The following is an 18738-nucleotide window of genomic DNA, read 5'->3' on the forward strand; positions in this document are numbered from 1 at the left end:
TCTCCTGATGAAGCAAACACAGTACAACATGACTTAGCTTTCTCCTTAATAAGGGCATTGACAGTACTAACTGAAGGCTAACTCTGGAGAGAGGGACCTATTTACACGTAGCACCATTTCCACAGTCTGTAACAGAGTTAAATATTGAATACGTATCAATAAGTCTGTGCTAGAGGGAGAATGCTGACGTTCAACTCAACCAGTACTCATCCCAAAAGGCAACATATTCCCCTATTAATAAAACAGTACATGTTCTCTGTAGTGCTCTGTCTTTTGTATGCTATTGGTTAAGGGATGGTTTTGGCAACAGTCAGGAACACAGAGGGTTTGAACATCACATATATCTTCGTTTCGACTTCCATTTCCATTTGCACATGACAAAATAAAGTAAGTCAGTGTAACCCGGATGATACTGTCCACTCCTCCAATACTGTCCTCTCCTGCAAATGGCACACACACACACACCAAAGGCAACAACAAAAACGTAAGCCAATTCTCCCTGCAAATATCTAGCTTGAGTACCGATCTCTTTCTGCTTTAGCCATTTGTCTCTGCCAGACATATTGTGAAAGGCAACAATGTAGCATCGTTGAATGTATAAACAGTCAGGTAACCAAAGAAAAATCAGGAAGTTGGAACAAAACCATATCACGTCAGATGTACTCAGTACAGTGTAACATGTCAACAGTGGAACATTTCATAGCTTCAGTCCAGACTTACAGAGAATAGTACTATAGCATGACAGATCGAAGACATGTGTATCATAACAATCTCCAACCCTATGAAATTGTCCTTCATTGAAGCTAGCTGTCATAATAACCTCTTTCTTACAGTTATAGGCACCATTGGGTTTAAGAGGAGATGCTGCCATACTCTGTTCCATACAGTACTCTAAAATGAAGATACAAATTCTGAAGTCTTGGACCTAGATGGTTATGTTCCATTGGATCTGATGTACGTAGTTGGCCCTCTCAGTTTGCCCTCACAGGCTGGGGGAGCTCACGGCGTGGGGGGGAGCCGGACGTCCAGCAGGCTGTAGGCGAAGACGTTCCAGAAGACAGCACAGAGGACAAAGAGGAAGTAGACGGAGAAGAAGATCCAGAATAGAGACTGCTCTTGGAGACGCTGCTCGTAGTTCTGGAGGACTACAACCCCCAGGGTGAGCCCCACCATCACACCCCCCAGGTGGGCCACAAAGCTGGGGTTGGGGCAGGGCGGGAAGGCCGGCGGGTAGAACCGCAGCCACACGGCACGGCCGAACTCCACACTCACTGACGAGGGGGGAGAGAGAAGTATTACCATAATGCTGTTAATAGTCCTGTTTCCATAGTGAACAAGTGATTTTGTTATTTTTAGTTTATTGTAAATACTGGTATGTTTATCTCTTACAAATCATGGTAACTTGCCAAATTGTAATCGTATGCTTATACTAAAGTGAAAAATAAGAAGTTGGTTGAGACCACAACAAACCCGTCCTCGTTGCTCACATTAATCTTACATGAGTGGGTATGTTCTTTCTAAGCTTCTATTGCTAGCCACAGGGCCCTTCCTGTCTCCAAACCTACATCCACCACGGTACTAACTAGGTCAAGAGCAAGGTTATTGTAACAGTACGCAAGACCGGAGGTCCCTCTAGCGACTTTGTTTTTTAATGATCCAAATAAGCCGTGTGTTGGATTTGGTTACCTGCAGGCTGTGGCTAGTCACACAGTGGTGTAGGAATTTGGATTTGAATATAGAGAAACTTCAGAGTTTAGACAGACTTACTGCAGACCAGAGCCATGGCCATCCGGAACAGCTTAAAATGACATTTCATACCCGACCAGTTCTGGGGAGAGAGGAGCAGAGTGAGTTGATGAGAAAAGGAGTGAGAGAGAGAGAGAGAGCAAGATAAAGGGTTTATGATTCAGGCCAGGAGTTTTCCCATGTTAGATAACATGGACCTGGGTTTGTCCCTGACCATGTAACCTGACCAGGAAAAACTCCTGGCCCTATTAATAATGATCCACGACACTAAGCCTCTTTCATTACCTTCATAAGATAGTAATGTAACAGACACCTATATCCAAAGCGACTTACAGAACTGTCAACATTCAGAGTGACACATAGATTACAACAATAACATTTCTTTCCCCTTCCATGATAGCTTTCAGAGCCAACAAAGATATCATGTGATGACCCTTGATCTTCTCCCTTTTCTTGCTGTTGTAGGAAATCAAATTTGTCTGAGAGGAGGAAGGACCCCCGAGGGTTGTAAAGTGCCCACTAGTGTAAATATTTGATGACAGGTGTCATGACGTTGGCCTGGGGGTAGGTTTATGACAGTCATAAATACCTCTTTCCCCCTTTTTCCCTCTCCCTACTATAACTGATGTGACATAAGAAAACCCATTGGTTAACATAGAGATTCTGGAGACATCAGAAGTCGGGGGGAAATGAACTATATTCTGGTAATCCGACCAACTGAACATATGCGGTGGTACTTGAGGTATATTATGTCAGTTCGGTTGCCCTCTGACACATTCTCATCAATGATAGAATGACATAAACTCTACTGTGGAAAGTCTAAACGTCAGAGGTATCGGATTCACATGGAATTGTTGTTTAATTCAAATGTTTGAATATGAAATTATTTGTGAAGAGATGAAATGTAATTTTAGCTTCCAAATGAGAGATTTGGGTTTTCATAAGTTTGGCTTCTGCTCAACCAGGGGCCCGCCCCTGTGAAAAGACATGGGTTATAAACTTTTCAGACACACCCCTCTCCCTCCACTATAAAAGCCATTGACAAAAATATAACTTCCTGTTCCGGGTACATTTAGGATGACGATCCGATGTCAGAATGGTTCAGATAATAACTACAGAACTAAGCCAACATCAGCATGGACTTTGGTTGCAAATGGTATGAACTTTGAACTCGTATTCACTACAGAAGTGATACCTCCTAGCCGTTGAGTTAGCAACAGCTGCTACAAACGCAGGTTAGGAAGGACAGTCAGAGTATCCCGTCTACTACACATCGACGCTACTCCAACGTATCCAGTGACCACCAGAGACATTCTTCAAAGGACAGAGGACTCGGTTTGGCAAGACGGTCTTCCATCTACCACCAACCTACTGAAGCGCAGCTCAGAGTAAATATTTATTGCATTTTCCTTTTCAAATGGGCGGTAATTTAGAATGCATAAGATACTGTATTTACGATAGCACAGCTTCGCCTATGTTCCAGTCTCCCGCCCTTTCACTAAAACTCAGCCCCTTTTCTTTGTGTAACAAGCTGTCATGTCTATTCCGCCCGCTAGGGACGTTTGCCTTTATGACGGCAATTTGTGATCAAGTTATGATTTAATTGTGTATGTGTGATTCTGTGTGATTAGTTAGGTATTTAGTAAATAAATAATTAAACCCAATTTTGTATTGCTGATTCAACTTGTTAGCCAGGATTCTTGCAGATAACCAAGGATTTACCACTTTCAGATGAGACTGAATAAAATGACGATTAATGTGACTGCTATGGATGTAAAATATTACTAAATCTTTAAGAGTTTATTCGGAAGATAACAGCTCTATAAATATTCTTTCGTGGTGTCCCTCTCTAGTTAATTATATTTACATGATTAGTTCAATCAGGTAATATTAATTACGGAGAAATTATTTTATAGAATAGCATGTCATAGCAATTAATCTGGCATAGCCAAAGACACGACACAGGGACCATCCAATCATATAGACAGCAGTATGGCCTTATTGGCCCCTACTTCTAAGGTTATGCCTTTGTAGGGTAGTATGCATGGATCGAATCAATCAGAGCACAGCTAAGGTCAAAGGTGAATTTACATGCAGCCTCAGAATGGTTATATGAAGTTATATGACAACTATCTAATTACAATCTTTAACACTACGCAGTGCACACACACTCACGTGCAACATACACACACACACACTTTCAACACTTTGAACACTAGATAGTCGACACACCCTTCCACTCTTTGTAAATGGTAAAGCTGAACGGCAGGAATGAATGGAATCCATAGACTGACAGAGCACCTGCTGGGCCCCAGAAGGCCCTGCTTTGATGCCACATGATGTATGTCTGAGCATGATAGTCATCTCATGACAAGAGGGCTGCTCCTGCTCTGACACACACACACACACACACACACACACACACACACACACACACACACACACACACACACACACACACACACACACACACACACACACACACACACACACACTTACCATGACGACGTTGGCCAGGTGTGCTGAGACCAGGGCGTAGACTCCTCCAGACGACCCCACCACCGGAGCAGTCATATCAGTGACAGACACGGCCAGGGAGCCTGCCAGGGTCAGAGGTTAGAATCAATCAAATAATCAATCACCTTCATATTCACTGGATCAATAGAGCAAATTCATATTGAATATGTCAATTCATATCCATAGCTATAATGTATCTCAGAGCAGCTTCGAAAAATGATAATTGATTCAATGAGCAGCTTCAAATAAATAGCATTCACAGGTAGAAACAGTAGATACTGTATATGAACGCAGTCACTCCTGATGTTTTTTGTCGTTGTATTTAAGCACAAACAGAGGCTTACATTGGCCAATGAGTCACCATTGATCATTTTAAGAATAATATGTATCAACACAGTCTGTTAGGAGACTCTTGGTGTTATACTGAATGGAGCTTACCACTGGTCCCATGGTGGCACCAATTCACCCCCATTCACAGAGGAGTCAACCAGGCATTGATAGGAGTGAATATGGGGCAAGTGAAATATTGAATACCCAGTGAAAATTGGTGTAATACAACCAGAGCAACAGACACAACCAGAGCAACAGACACAACCAGAGCAACAGACACAACCAGAGCAACAGACAAAACCAGAGCAACAGACACAACCAGAGCAATAGAGAACTGCTTGCTGAGGGGGAGTATTGAATTACACATAGAGAGAGTTCCTAGTGTTCCCTAGGAGGGTGTGTGGACAGAGGAGTTCTGACACACTCTATATGCAGGCATGTGTGCGCAGACACACACAAACACAAGTGTACACGCACGCCCGCCTACCTACCCACACACACTATACCCCAGGGGTGTATTCTCCCCACTCCTTAGCTCTGCGTCCATTGGCCGGCTTGCTTGAATTATGGATGCTAACTACATGAGACGCACCTGCCTACGCAGCACTGGGGAACATGTGGGGTGATGAATGATCTCCAGTGCGCGTGTGTGTGTGTGTGTGTGTGTGTGTGTGTGTGTGTGTGTGTGTGTGTGTGTGTGTGTGTGTGTGTGTGTGTGTGTGTGTGTGTGTGTGTGTGTGTGTGTGTGTGTGTGTGTGTGTGTGTGTGTGTGGGTATGGCTGCTGTCATGAAGAGTCTGCTCTGTGTGAGCTTTACTATAGTAGTCCCCTTTCCTGCAGTCAAATTACGGCCTCATGGGTGGAATGTTATTCATATTTTTCATAATTTCATAATTAATCAACATTATTTCAAAAATCCCGTCGAAAATCCGGTGTTTCTATTTCAAATGGTTTTGTTATATTTCAGTCTTCTGTGATGTATATAAAGTGTAATATTGGGATGCAAACTCAAAATGTAATACAATCAACTCTATATCTGACATGGTACAGGTGTCCTCTTTTTTTAATCCCATAACCATGTGTGTGATGTGTATACTTTTGTTTCAAAGTAGATTTGTTTAAGACTACCAAGAAACCCTTTGTGTGACCCTGATTTAGCCCACTGCAGTAAAAGGTTAAATCACCATACGATAATAAGTCATCACAATCAGGCTGCTATTACTTGAGTAAAAGTCTAAAATCATTGTTTTAAATATACTTAAGTATCAAATGTAAAAGTATAAATCATTTCACATTCCTTATACTAAGCAAACTAGACAGCACCATTTTCTTGTTTTTGCATTTTATGGATAGCCAGGAACACACTCCAACACTCTGGCCATCATTTACAAATGAAGCATGTGTTTAGTGAGTCTGCCAGATCAAAGGCAGTAGGGATGACCAGGGATGTTCTCTAGATAAGTCTGTGAATTGGACCATTTTCCTGCCCTGATAAGCTTTCAAAATGTAACAAGTACTTTTGGGTGTCAGGGAAAATGTATGGAGTAAAAAGTACATTATTTTCTTTAGGAATGTAGTGAAGTAAAAGTTGTTAAAAATATAAATAGTAAAGTAAACTGCATATGTGAGGTCAAGCAAATACACATGCATGTACACACACACACACACACACACACACACACACACACACACACACACACACACACACACACACATCACACACACACACACACACACACACACACACACACACACACACACACACACACACACACACACACACAAACACACAAACCATTCCCTTGGTACCACCATATTGTCAATGGTTTGATTTGAGGGAGATGAAGGACAAATCGGATCTACCTTTTTCAGTGTAACATCAATATTCCTTTAAGGAGGACAGTGAGGAAGTACTGCATGTCAGACTAAAAGAGAGAGCAACGAGACACTGAAGACACACACACACACACACACTGAGACCAAGCAGCCACTACACTTAGAAGTTTAACAGTACATCACATCATCAATTAACTAGAAAAGTATGAATGTACTGTATTATCTGAAATACCTGAACTAGTTGTAGTAGTTAGTGCTCCTCCTGAAGTAGGCTGTTACCAGGTGTCATTTAGATCAAAGCAGAGGAGGTGTGTGTGTAATTAAAATGTATTTAAGCATCAATCACTGAATGGAGATCTAAGCAGATGATTACATGTTTCCTGAGACACACACACACACACACACACACACACACACACACACACACACACACACACACACACACGCACACATTAACACACAGCAACACACACACACAGAGATAGCGAGAAATATAGAAATACACACAAACGGAGAGATACACACACACCTGTTAGACAACACACACAGCCCTGGTTCCTCTGCTCAAGGTGTGTGTGTGTAGACAGATGGGAAGACCATTATTGCCACTATTATCTCTGTTAATATTATTGTTTTATCACTGTAACAACCCCCACACCCACTAAAGGACTTCCTTCCCTTTGTAGTCTCTCTGGAGGCCCTCTGGGTCAGTTGTTGGGTGAGAAACTGACGTGTCATCTATCTTGTTTGTTGGTTAAACTTCCAAACTAGGACACCAAACTAGGAATCCTGCTGCCAATGAGGGAATACTAAGTTTGGCCACATTATCTACACAGCATCAGTGCTACTCATCATCAGAGACCGGTAGAGAGTTCAAAGTCACTGGCTGTCCTTTAAAACTTCAGAGTCATCTTATAATTATCACAGATACTGAAAGTGGTAATTGAGTGTTACTCTCTCTGTGTCTCTACGTGTGTGTGTGTGTGTGTGTGTGTGTGTGTGTGTGTGTGTGTGTGTGTGTGTGTGTGTGTGTGTGTGTGTGTGTGTGTGTGTGTGTGTGTGTGTGTGTGTGTGTGTGTGTGTGTGTGTGTGTGTGTGTGTGTGTGTTTGGGCTTGTATTGCTATCCTCGTGGATTCCGTAAATCCCCAAAAGTCCCCACAAGGATAGTAAAACAAGAGGACATTTGGCCGGCCCCACGAGGACAAAAACTATTTTAGGCATTAGGGTAACGTTTAGGAGTTAGCGTTAGGTTGAGGGTTAGGGGTTAAGGGGTTAAGGAAAATAGGATTTTGAATGGAAGTCAATTTTAGGTCCCAACAAGGATAGTAAAACATATGATGTGTGTTTTTGTTGTTTGTGCCTGCGTTCGATCATGAGTCTCTCTAGGTGACTATTTGCATTGCCCCCCCTCTTTTACGCTGCTGCTACTCTCTGTTATTATCTATGCATAGTCACTTTAATAACTCTACCTACATGTTCATATTACCTCAATTACCTCGACTAACCGGTGCCCCCGCACATTGACTCTGTAACGGTAACCCCTGTATATAGCCTCGCTATTGTTATTTTACTGCTGCTCTTTAATTATTTGTTACTTTTATTTATTATTTTTGTAGGTATTTTTCTTAAAACTGCATTGTTGTTTAAGGGCTTGTAAGTAAGCATTTCACTGTAAGGTCCACACCTGTTGTATTCGGCACATGTGACAAATAAAATTTGATTTGATTTGTATTACAGCCTTAAAAATACAGTCCCTTTTGACCTCTGACCCTGAGCCTGTTGGTACAGCTGAGCACTCCTCTCCACCATAACAAAATGTACCCAGACAAAACAACACAGAAGACAACCTCCCTACACACACACACACAAACACACTCCTCCTTCCAGTGGGTCGATATCTAATTAACCAGCAGGTTCCCGTGGGGACAGTGACCCTCTCAGTACCACCACTATCTGTGTGTGTGTGTGTGTGTGTGTGTGTGTGTGTGTGTGTGTGTGTGTGTGTGTGTGTGTGTGTGTGTGTGTGTGTGTGTGTGTGTGTACACACCCATCTTCATACACAACAAGATATAAAACCTCATACATATATACAGTATTTATCTCCACAAACACACACGCCTATGTAAAATGAACACACACACAAACTTTACACACACACACGGAATGGGTCTCCCTAGTGGTGCAGCGGTCTAAGGCAGTGCATCTCAGTGCTAGAGGCGTCACTGCAGACCCTGATTCGATCCCGGGCTGTATCACAGCCGGCCGTGATCGGGAGTCCCATAGGGCGGCGCACAATTGGCCCAGCGTCGTACGGGTTAGGCTGTCATTGTAAATAACAATTTGTTCTTAATTGACTTGCCTAGTTAAAAAAAAGGTACACAATTACACTCTCTGCTGGCAATCCCTTACCCTGCCCTTCTACAGCTTCTTCCCACCCACCCACAGGGCTGTTATATCCTTGCTAAATATCCCCACACGTCTCTCAAACATCAACAATTTTCATCCAAATATTTCCACTCCGAATGTTTGCTGAGCATTTAGTTTCCAGAGGGCAACGGGCAGAAATCCCTGATAATGTTTGTTTGGCTCCAGAGGTAGTTCAAACTAAAGCTGGATTATCGCTCCACTCCTCATGTACACTGCATGATGAACACGCAGTGTAGAACATACCCCATGGTCATATGGTAATCTAGTGAGCACTGAGCCATGCTGAGCCAAGCCGTGCTGGGCCAGGGGAGAGAGGGGAGAGAGGAGGGAGAGGGGAGAGAGGGGAGAGAGGAGGGAGAGGACGGAGAGAGGGGAGAGAGGAGGGAGAGGAGGGAGAGGGGCAGAGGGGCAGAGGGAGAGAGGGGAGCCCTGGGCGCTCAAATGACATTAGCAGCTAATGTCACTAGGGAGCTAGCGATGACAACTGCCTTCAAAGCCTCTTCCTCTCTCTGATGCATAACATCCCAGTAGGCTTGGTCCTTTTGCTCTCTCTCTCAATATTCATGGACTTCCTATTGAACATGGACAAGTCTCTCTCTCTCTCTCTCTCTCTCTCTATCTCTCTCTCTCTCTCTCTCTCTCTCTCTCTCTCTCTGTCTCTCTCTATCCCTTGCGTTCTCTCCTTTACCTCCCTCCCTCACTCCCCCATTCTCTCTCTCTCTCTGGAGTGTGTTTCGAGATGATCCACTTCCACTTCTCTCTGTTGTTCTGGACCGGTGGGGGAACAACAAGAAAGCCTGTCAGAACACAAGCCCATCTGTCCCAGACATATGTGTTTTCTGAATGACTGTTATCCAAACACAATGGGGTGAAGCCTGACAGCAGGGGGTTGAATATGTGTGTGTGTGTGTGTGTGTGTGTGTGTGTGTGTGTGTGTGTGTGTGTGTGTGTGTGTGTGTGTGTGTGTGTGTGTGTGTGTGTGTGTGTGTGTGTGTGTGTGTGTGTGTGTGTGCGTGCGTGCGTGCGTGCACCTGCGCCCTGTGTGTGTGTCCATCCGTCAGTCTGTGTGTGTGTGTACCCTAGTCCAGTACTCACCTGCCAGTACACCACACACGTAGACCAGTCCTATCCTCAGCGCTCCATGGACCATCTCCAGAGGGACTCCCACCAGCAGCTGCATGGCCATGTTCAGACCCAGGTGTTCTATCCTGCTGGGTCACAACACACAGCCGTCAGTTAGAGGACAGGACGCATCCACACTTATGATCATATTATCTATTTTATCTGTAGAGCAATGTTTCAATCCTGGAAGTAGGAGGCCTGATCGAGGATCAGGTCCCCCAATTCATGTAATCTCATGATCCAAGATTAGCACTCCTACTCTGAGACGTTCTATGAATACTTGTTTAAAGCCTCTATATTGGATGCCTGTATAGCTTTTAGAATCTGTTTGTAGGAGAGTAAGTGACAAAAAATAATTTAATCTATATCAGAATACTCTCTACCCCCCTGTAACCTCTCCCTCAATGAGCACCAGGCTAAATTCATTATCATTAAATTAGCCCCACCCGATGGTCGTAGAAAGTGATGGACGGATGGACGGATGGAGGGAGGGAGGGAGGGAGGGAGGGAGGGAGGGAGGGAGGGAGGGAGGGAGGGAGGGAGGGAGGGAGGGAGGGAGGGATAGCAGGCAATGTGTTGCTGAAAGATAATCGTGCCCACAGAGCATATAAGACATTTAACAGATATTGATTATCCAGTGAACATACTGTAATAGTCTCCCCTGGGGGGACTTACAGTAGCTCTAGGAAGCAGCTCATACCGCCATTATCAACAACAACACATGACTAAAGGCCAATGGTGACTGGGGATCATATGCTTCTGGAGGGAAAGGAGTTAGGATGTAGGCTTTACTACAACATCAGAACTAGGCCAACTGTATTGCAGCAGTGCTATCCACTGGTTTTGGCTCTAGTGCTAGTGCATCAACATTCTGGGAACACACCAATGTCTCAGTATTGATCCAGCATTTTGCTTGGCTCCTGCTGCCATGTGCTGGCAGTTGACACATTTGATGCGTCCTCATTGGCTGAGATTTTAGCTTTGTCCTCTCAGTCCAACGATGGTGCTGGATCCCTAACAGGCTTTTACAGTGTCCCTCCTCTCCTCTCTCTATCTATCTATCTGACTGGCTGTGTAGTGATCTGTCTGACTGTGATAAGTCCGGCATATTACACCCCTCCACAATGTAATCCCTTCACTGGGTCAACAACACTGCTGATCCCTTCCAATTGACAACAACACAAACAGAATGCACATGTCAGCCCACCAACAATACAGGACAACACTCCACTAAACCAACAGCAATTTTTTTTGTACTTTTTTTAGGGGGTCTAGGACAACATTAGTAGATTACTAATGACCAAAGACTAAGCCATTTCCCGGCCACTTAAGATTTGATCCGCATCTCTGTTTTATCACGTTTTGGCTGCTTAACTCCTTCTGTTTTCATCAACGTAAAAGCAGGAATTGACTTCTTTTCCCGCCTTTAAGCTGGCATTGAGTGTACTGTACAGTAGCTCAGTGAAAACAGCATTGCGTTCTTTGTTTTCCTTTGTGGTTGTCTAGACAATGACAGTGATCCATGTATTTGTCTGTGCCATTGTTAAGAGACAACGGGATGTCTTCTCATAGGAACGTGTGTGTGTGTGTGTGTGTGTGTGTGTGTGTGTGTGTGTGTGTGTGTGTGTGTGTGTGTGTGTGTGTGTGTGTGTGTGTGTGTGTGTGTGTGTGTGTGTGTGTGTGTGTGTGTGTGTGTGTGTGTGTGTGTGCGCGTGTGGGGAAGCATTCCCCTGGGACTGGTTAGCACTGGAAAATGAACAGTCCTTTTAATCTCCAGTGGAACGTCCTTGTGTATTTGGACAGGGCCTTGCTTCTCCACAATCCAATCAATATCGTCCTTGTCTCATTGTCAACTAGAATGATTCTCTCGTTCTCTCACTACACCAAGAGGGCACTTGTACGCTTCAACAAAACAACTCATAGATTTTATTCTGTTTGGGTATTTGTTTCTAGGGATACCTCCGCTGTAGGGATTTTAAACCAATGTGTTCATAATATCTGAGGCTGAAACACACTGGGGTTTTTTGGCCTGGTTTTGGCATGCTATCGTTGCTATGGTATAAATGGGACGGTTAAAGTACGTCCACTAAGCTGGGAGAACTAGGAGAACTCCTGTGTTTTGGATTCTGCTGTGGCACCCACACGTGTCAGCGCTGAGTACGGGCCCTGTGGGCATGAAGGACATATGTGTGGATTGTGGGTGTGTGTGTGTAGCAGTCACAACACTGAACAACCTCTCCTACACACACTGCTGATAGAGAGCCAGAGCTTTGGGACATTAGATAGTTGGTTAAATTCCCATCAGCCTCCGCCTCTCTCAGAGGTGTGTGTGTTTAGTGATGAATGCCTTGCCTCGACCATGTGCTCTCATGAGGAAGCAGATGTGGTGTGTGTGGGAGCACAATCATTTGGAAAGGAGACAGCTGATACACACACATCCAGGAATAGATTGAGAAACACTGCTCTATAGAGCCATAGAGTAGATATGACAATGTATATACAGTATACAGTGCGTTTGGAAAGTATTCAGACCCCTTGACAATTCCACATTTTGTTACGTTACAGCCTGATTCTAAAATGGATTCAATTGTTTTTTCCCCCCTCGTTAATCTACACACAATACCGCATAATGACAAAGCGAAAACATACATTTTCATAAGTATTCAGACCATTTGCTGTGAGACTCGAAATTGAACTTAGATGTGTCATGTTCCATTGATCATCCTTGAAATGTTTCTACAAGTTGATTGGAGTCCACCTGTGGTAAATTAAATTGATTGGACATGATTTGGAAAGGCACACACTTGTCTATATAAGGTCCCACAGTTGACAGTGGATGTCAGAGCAAAAACCAAGCCATGAGGTCGAAGGAATTCTCCAAAGAGCTCTGAGACAGGATTGTGTCGAGGCACAGATCTGGGGAAGGGTACCAAAACATTTATGCATCATTGGAGGTCCCCAAGAACACAGTGGCCTCCATCATTCTTAAATGGAAGAAGTTTGGAACCACCAAGACTCTTCCTAGAGCTGGCCGCCCGGCCAAACTGAGCAATCGGGGGAGAAGGACCTTGGTCAGGAAGGTGACAAAGAACCCGATGGTCACTCTGACAGAGCTCTAGAGTTCCTCTGTGGAGATGGGAGAACCTTCCAGAAGGACAACCATCTCTGTAGCACTCTACCAATCAAGCCTTTGTGGTAGAGTGGCCAGACAGAAGCCACTCCTCAGTAAATGGCACATGACAGCCCTCTTGGAGTTTGCCAAAAAGGCACCTAAAGGACTCTCAGACCATGGGAAAAAAGACTCTCTGGTCTGATCAATCCAAGATTGAACTTTTTGGCCTGAATGCCAAGCGTCACGTCTGGAGGAAACCTGGCACCATCCCTACGGTGAAGCATGGTGGTGGCAGAATCATGCTGTGAGGATGTTTTTCAGAGGCACGGGAGACGGGAGGGGAAGTTATTGTAGAGGAATATCAGATCTAGCCTGGGTACTAGCCTAAGAGATACGTTTTAGTTTTCACAGAGATATTTAGGCTGTCTCCATGAAGAATGTAGAGTTTCACAGTAGTCTAGACTGATTTCAAAGGCTTATCTCGATGGAGAGTTGACGCCAAGGGCAAAAGATAAATGATACTGTTGCTATCTCCCAGTCCTACCAAGTTAGAAGAAAAGAAAGACAAACAGAAGTTGAACGATAGGGTTCTCTTTGTTATCAAAACCAATACTTTACAGCCTCAAACCCTCATCAGAGATGCTTGAAGACCCTAAGCCCTAAATCTCTCAGGGGCACATCCTAACTTTACACTTCAGTCGAATATTCACTTAGTCTCCGACTGACATTTATGCATGACAAAGGGAAATTTGACTGAAGTAGAATTTACGATTTACCCCTTCATGAGCAGGGTCGAGGGAAAGATGAACAGAGTAAAGTACAGAGAGATCCTTGATGAAAACCTGCTCCAGAGTGCTCAGGACCTCAGACTGGGTCGAAGGTTCACCTTCCAACAGGATAACAACCCTAAGCACACAGTCAAGACAAAACAGTAGTGGCTTTGGGACAAGTCTCTGAATGTCCTTGAGTGGCCCAGCCAGAGCCCGGACTTGAACCCGATCGAACATCTCTGGAGAGACCTGAAAATAGCTGTGCAGTGACGCTCCCCATCCAACCTGACAGAGCTTGAGAGGATCTGCAGAGAAGAATGGGAGAAACTCCCCAAATACAGGTGTGCCAAGCTTTCAGCATCATACCCAAGAAGACTCGAGGATGTAATCGCTGCCAAAGATGCTTCGACAAAGTACTGAGTAAAGGGTCTGAATACTTATGTAAATGTGATATCAGTTTTTGAAATGTTTAATACATTTGCAAAAAAGTCAAGAGGTCTAAAAACTTTCCGAATGCTATGTAGGACTGTATATGACTGTGACACGCACATCCAGGACTTTATGGACACACGTTACAGAGTTTAGGATTTGAGGAGGGCCAGGGGCAGACTGGGACCAGAAATCGGCCCTAGCATTTCAAACACACCGGTCAATTATTTTCGCTTGAGGCCCCCCATTATTATCCAGATAATGATCATTTTGTGCAAAAACCCAAGTTAGACAGGCACACTGGGCTAAAAACGGACCAGCCCATCTGACATTTGACCGAAATGCCAGATGGCCAGTCCGCCCCTGGGGAGGGCTGATCAGACTGTCCCAATATTCATACTTAGCATTAGCATGCACGGTCAATACATTACCATATACTAAGTAGTATGCAAGTGTGTATATTGGGACAGTCTGGTCAGCCCTCCCCAGGGGCAGACTGGCCATCTGGCTAGGTACCCACCCTGCGTGCATGAAGGCATAGCTGAGGTATCTCCAGGCCTGAATCCGTAGCTGGGGGTGGTAGGGCAGCGGGCCCCTCAGGAAGTGGGGACTGGACACCTGCAGCACCCAGCGGTCCAACTGCAGGCCATAGTACATGAACACTGCCACCTAGAGGACGGGAGGGGAAGTTATTGTAGAGGAATATCAGATCTAGCCTGGGTACTAGCCTAAGAGATACGTTTTAGTTTTCACAGAGATATTTAGGCTGTCTCCATGAAAAATGTAGAGTTTCACAGTAGTCTAGACTGATTTCAAAGGCTTATCTCGATGGAGAGTTGACGCCAAGGGCAAAAGATAAATGATACTGTTGCTATCTCCCAGTCCTACCAAGTTAGAAGAAAAGAAAGACAAACAGAAGTTGAACGATAGGGTTCTCTTTGTTATCAAAACCAATACTTTACAGCCTCAAACCCTCATCAGAGATGCTTGAAGACCCTAAGCCCTAAATCTCTCAGGGGCACATCCTAACTTTACACTTCAGTCGAATATTCACATAGTCTCCGACTGACATTCATGCATGACAAAGGGAAATTTGACTGAAGTGGAATTGAGGATTTACCCCTCCATGAGCGGAACGTTACCTCAGCGATGGTGATAGCCAGGATGAGCCAGGGTGGTGGGCAGCAGGTGTAGCTGTCGAAGTACCACTTCCTGTCGATCTCCCGGGGCAGGGTCTCGTAGGCGATGTGCCTCACCAGCCTCTGGGACAGACCCAGTCCCACCTCCTCCCCCAGGGCCCCGGCCCCTTTCAACTGACGACTTCCCTGGAGGATGGCCCGCCGGAAGCTGTTGCTGCGCTTGTTGGACATCTAGCAGGGAGAGGGGAGGGGGGAGGGAGAGAGAGAGAAGTACGGAGAGATTTATGGAGAGAGAGAGAGAGAGAGAGAGAGAAGTATGGAGAGATTTATGGAGAGAGAGAGAGAAAGAGAGAGAGAGAGAGAGAGAGAGAGAGAGAGAGAAGTACGGAGAGATTTATGGAGAGAGAGAGAGAGAAGTACGGAGAGATTTATGGAGAGAGAGAGAGAGAAGTACGGAGAGATTTATGGAGAGAGAGAGAGAGAGAGAGAGAGAGAGAGAGAGAGAGAGAGAGAGAGAGAGAGAGAGAGAGAGAGAGAGAGAGAGAGAGAGAGAGAGAGAGAGATGTCAGTCAAAATACATCATCAGCTACCCAATGTCCATCTGCAGGTCAGGGTTCAGGGGCAGTCAGTCCATTCAGTGAGACTGTCATTGCAATAAGTAATTTAGTTATTTTATGTGAGCGATAGAAACTTCATAGAAACATGGCCATAAAATAAGTGTCTATTTTCAATTCGCTGAAATTCCAACCTTACAGGTCTTGTAACTATTGCTGGGTTCCCTACAACACCTCAGTATGTCGTCATCCCAAGTACTGGCGGCAGCTGCCTGACAACGTAGCCCTTCTACCCAGATTAGCAATTGTCATGGTCCTCCTATGGAACATGGAATGTGGACAAGTCTCTCTCTCTCTCTCTCTCTCTCTCTCTCTCTCTCTCCCCCCCTCATTCTTCTCCCTCTCACCCTCTAACTCTTTCTCTCTCTCTTGCTTTCTCTCATTCCTCTCCCTCTCATTCCCCTCTCTCTCTTTCTCTCTCTCTTGCTCTCTCACATTCCCACATCTCTATCTCTCTCTCTTTCTCTCTCCGATTCTAAAAGTAGTTTACAATAGCACCATTCTTCAATCTATAATGACCATTCAAATTGAACAGATCTCCAATTATGTGAGTCTTGATTGCAGTCAAGAGACAGTGTGGGATTCTTCATGACTGTAGGTTACCATGGCCACTCCCAGCCCAAAGCCAAACAGAGAGTGGGATCAAACGGTACCAAACATACACATTATGCCCCACACACACACACACCCACGTGGACACACACACCTCTCTAGGTTACCCCACGTGGCCCAACCCCATAAAGACACAGTCGTCTTTCTTCCAGCAGTGCTGGGGTGATTCTTCTCCTCTTTTCTCTTCTTTTCAATAAAAAGAGAGAGAAAAGGAGTGACGTTCTATCTATTCACCCACAGCAAAGAAGAGAGCAGGGTAGAGAGAGATTGGTATTCATCCAACAAGGACTGTGGGACCAGGGACAATCTACTGCTGTACTGGGAGATGCTGTCAGGGAGAGGAGCGAGAGGAAGAGAGAGGAGAGCGAGGAGAGGGAGAGGGACAGAAGGGGCAGGGAGATAAAGAGAGCGAGAGAGATAAGAGAGAGAGACGGAAAAGTAGAAAGAGAGAAAAGAGAGAGCTAGGCAATACCTCCCAATCACGCTGACAGCTTTATGGAATAGGCAGCTGAGCAAAGTAAAGATGGACCTGCAAATAAACCCCAGCAACCCTGACTCTGTCTCCCACTCCTCCTCCTCTCTCTCGCCAACCTATCCTTCCCTCACCCTGCTTGGCCTCTGTTTCCAGTGAATGTGAAAGCAATGGGGGGTGAAGGGCGGTTTTTGTGGGTAACAATAGCAGCCACGCCCCCCCAACACACACACACACACACACACACACACACACACACACACACACACACACACACACACACACACACACACACACACACACACACACACACACATTACTTGAGTACATGCTCCTCATTCCTCTCTGTCCCACTTCCAGTTCCTCGCCCTGACCTTTGGCCTGTCACATGACCTGGACCGACCAATCAAAGATCCCCTTTCACAAGTTCCCACAGGCCCATTCTCAGCCCACTGTACAAGACAATGGACAGCTTTGAAGGAAGCGGAGAAGACAAAAGAGAGAATAGGAGAAAGGGAAAGTGAGAGGGGAGAGTTGGGGAACCTTCACAAACCCACCACCCACCGACCACAACTTTACACGTTTCCAAACAACTGATTATTTCTCCAGATGACTTCACCGTCCATGGTTAAGAGTTCACGTGAAACACAACAGGAGCTAGACAACGCGTGAAAGTGCACATTTAAACCAAGCTGTGTTGTCGTGTCTAATACTGTGGAATATCCATGGAGACCTGGGTGAGTAGTAGGATGATAGTAGTGTAGATGCTTTTATAGAGGGTTGATATCATAAGACCACTTCCTCTCCACTGTATGTCTCAACATGACCAATCGGTGTACAGTATAATCAATGTTATGCTTATACAATCACTATTATCAGTTACTATGGTAACAGGAAGTGACTCGGGACTCTCACCAGGTTGACAAAGTCCTGGTAGCAGATCTTTCCGTCCGCGTTGCCGTCAGCGAGGGCCAATAGAACCTCCAGCTTGTGAGGGTCCAGCTCCGAGCCGTGGGCCGCCAGCAGGTCCCTGAACCGCTCTGTACTGATGAAGCCTGAACTCTCTGAGTCGAACTGGAACACACAGGGAAAGGCGTATGATTAGAAGTTCCGTAGATGAACACAGAGACAAGGACATGGACACATGCAGGCAGAGAGACACACACACACACGCGCACACACACACACACACACACACACACACACACACACACACACACACACACACACACACACACACACACACACACACACACACACACACACACACACACACACACACACACACACAAGACTTGACAGATGTAGTCAAATAATGCACATTAACAAAGATACAATGCACATACACACAAGCCTTATCGCATAGAGACACACAAAGGTTATTGTCACAAGTGAATTATAAAATGAAGTCAGTATATAATCTCACAGTAGAGCCTTGTACCGAACATTCAACACTGACACAAAAAAAACAAGCCAAAAAGCAATAAAATAACATTTTGTTCATAGTTTGAGCTACTTTGTAAAGAATTTAAATGAGCCTGAAAAGCTTATCTAACCAACGGCCATTTTGTTTCATTTATTATTTTCATGAATCACAGTCAGTAGCTGAGGA

At 44.9% G+C, this 18738-nt stretch overlaps 1 protein-coding gene across 1 annotated transcript; it reads right to left on the reverse strand.

The window, feature by feature from the left end:
- Positions 1-999: 999 nt before the first annotated feature.
- LOC120032918 (rhomboid-related protein 3-like) lies at positions 1000-18185 on the reverse strand. Its single transcript, XM_038979181.1, has 7 exons — positions 18042-18185; positions 15432-15659; positions 14810-14958; positions 9952-10064; positions 4246-4346; positions 1768-1828; positions 1000-1271 (listed from the first exon to the last, which is right to left on the reverse strand). Exons 2-7 carry the CDS (start codon positions 15657-15659, stop codon positions 1000-1002), a joined length of 924 nt encoding a protein of 307 aa, XP_038835109.1. The 5' UTR covers positions 18042-18185.
- Between the last annotated feature and the right edge of the window lie 553 nt (positions 18186-18738).

The sequence above is a fragment of the Salvelinus namaycush genome, chromosome 39, assembly GCF_016432855.1.
Source record: "Salvelinus namaycush isolate Seneca chromosome 39, SaNama_1.0, whole genome shotgun sequence".
NCBI classification, from domain to species: domain Eukaryota; kingdom Metazoa; phylum Chordata; class Actinopteri; order Salmoniformes; family Salmonidae; genus Salvelinus; species Salvelinus namaycush.

What these genes read in the sequence shown, in the direction of transcription:
- LOC120032918 (XM_038979181.1), bottom strand. Translation starts at nt 15,659, where the DNA reads ATGTCCAACAAGCGCAGCAACAGCTTCCGGCGGGCCATCCTCCAGGGA. An exon ending in CGTGTGTGGTGTACTGGCAG is followed by an intron (nt 4,347 to 9,951) that starts GTGAGTACTGGA and finishes TGACCCTGGCAG; the next exon opens with GCTCCCTGGCCGTGTCTGTC. An exon ending in ACCTGGCCAACGTCGTCATG is followed by an intron (nt 1,829 to 4,245) that starts GTAAGTGTGTGT and finishes CTCTCTCCCCAG; the next exon opens with AACTGGTCGGGTATGAAATG.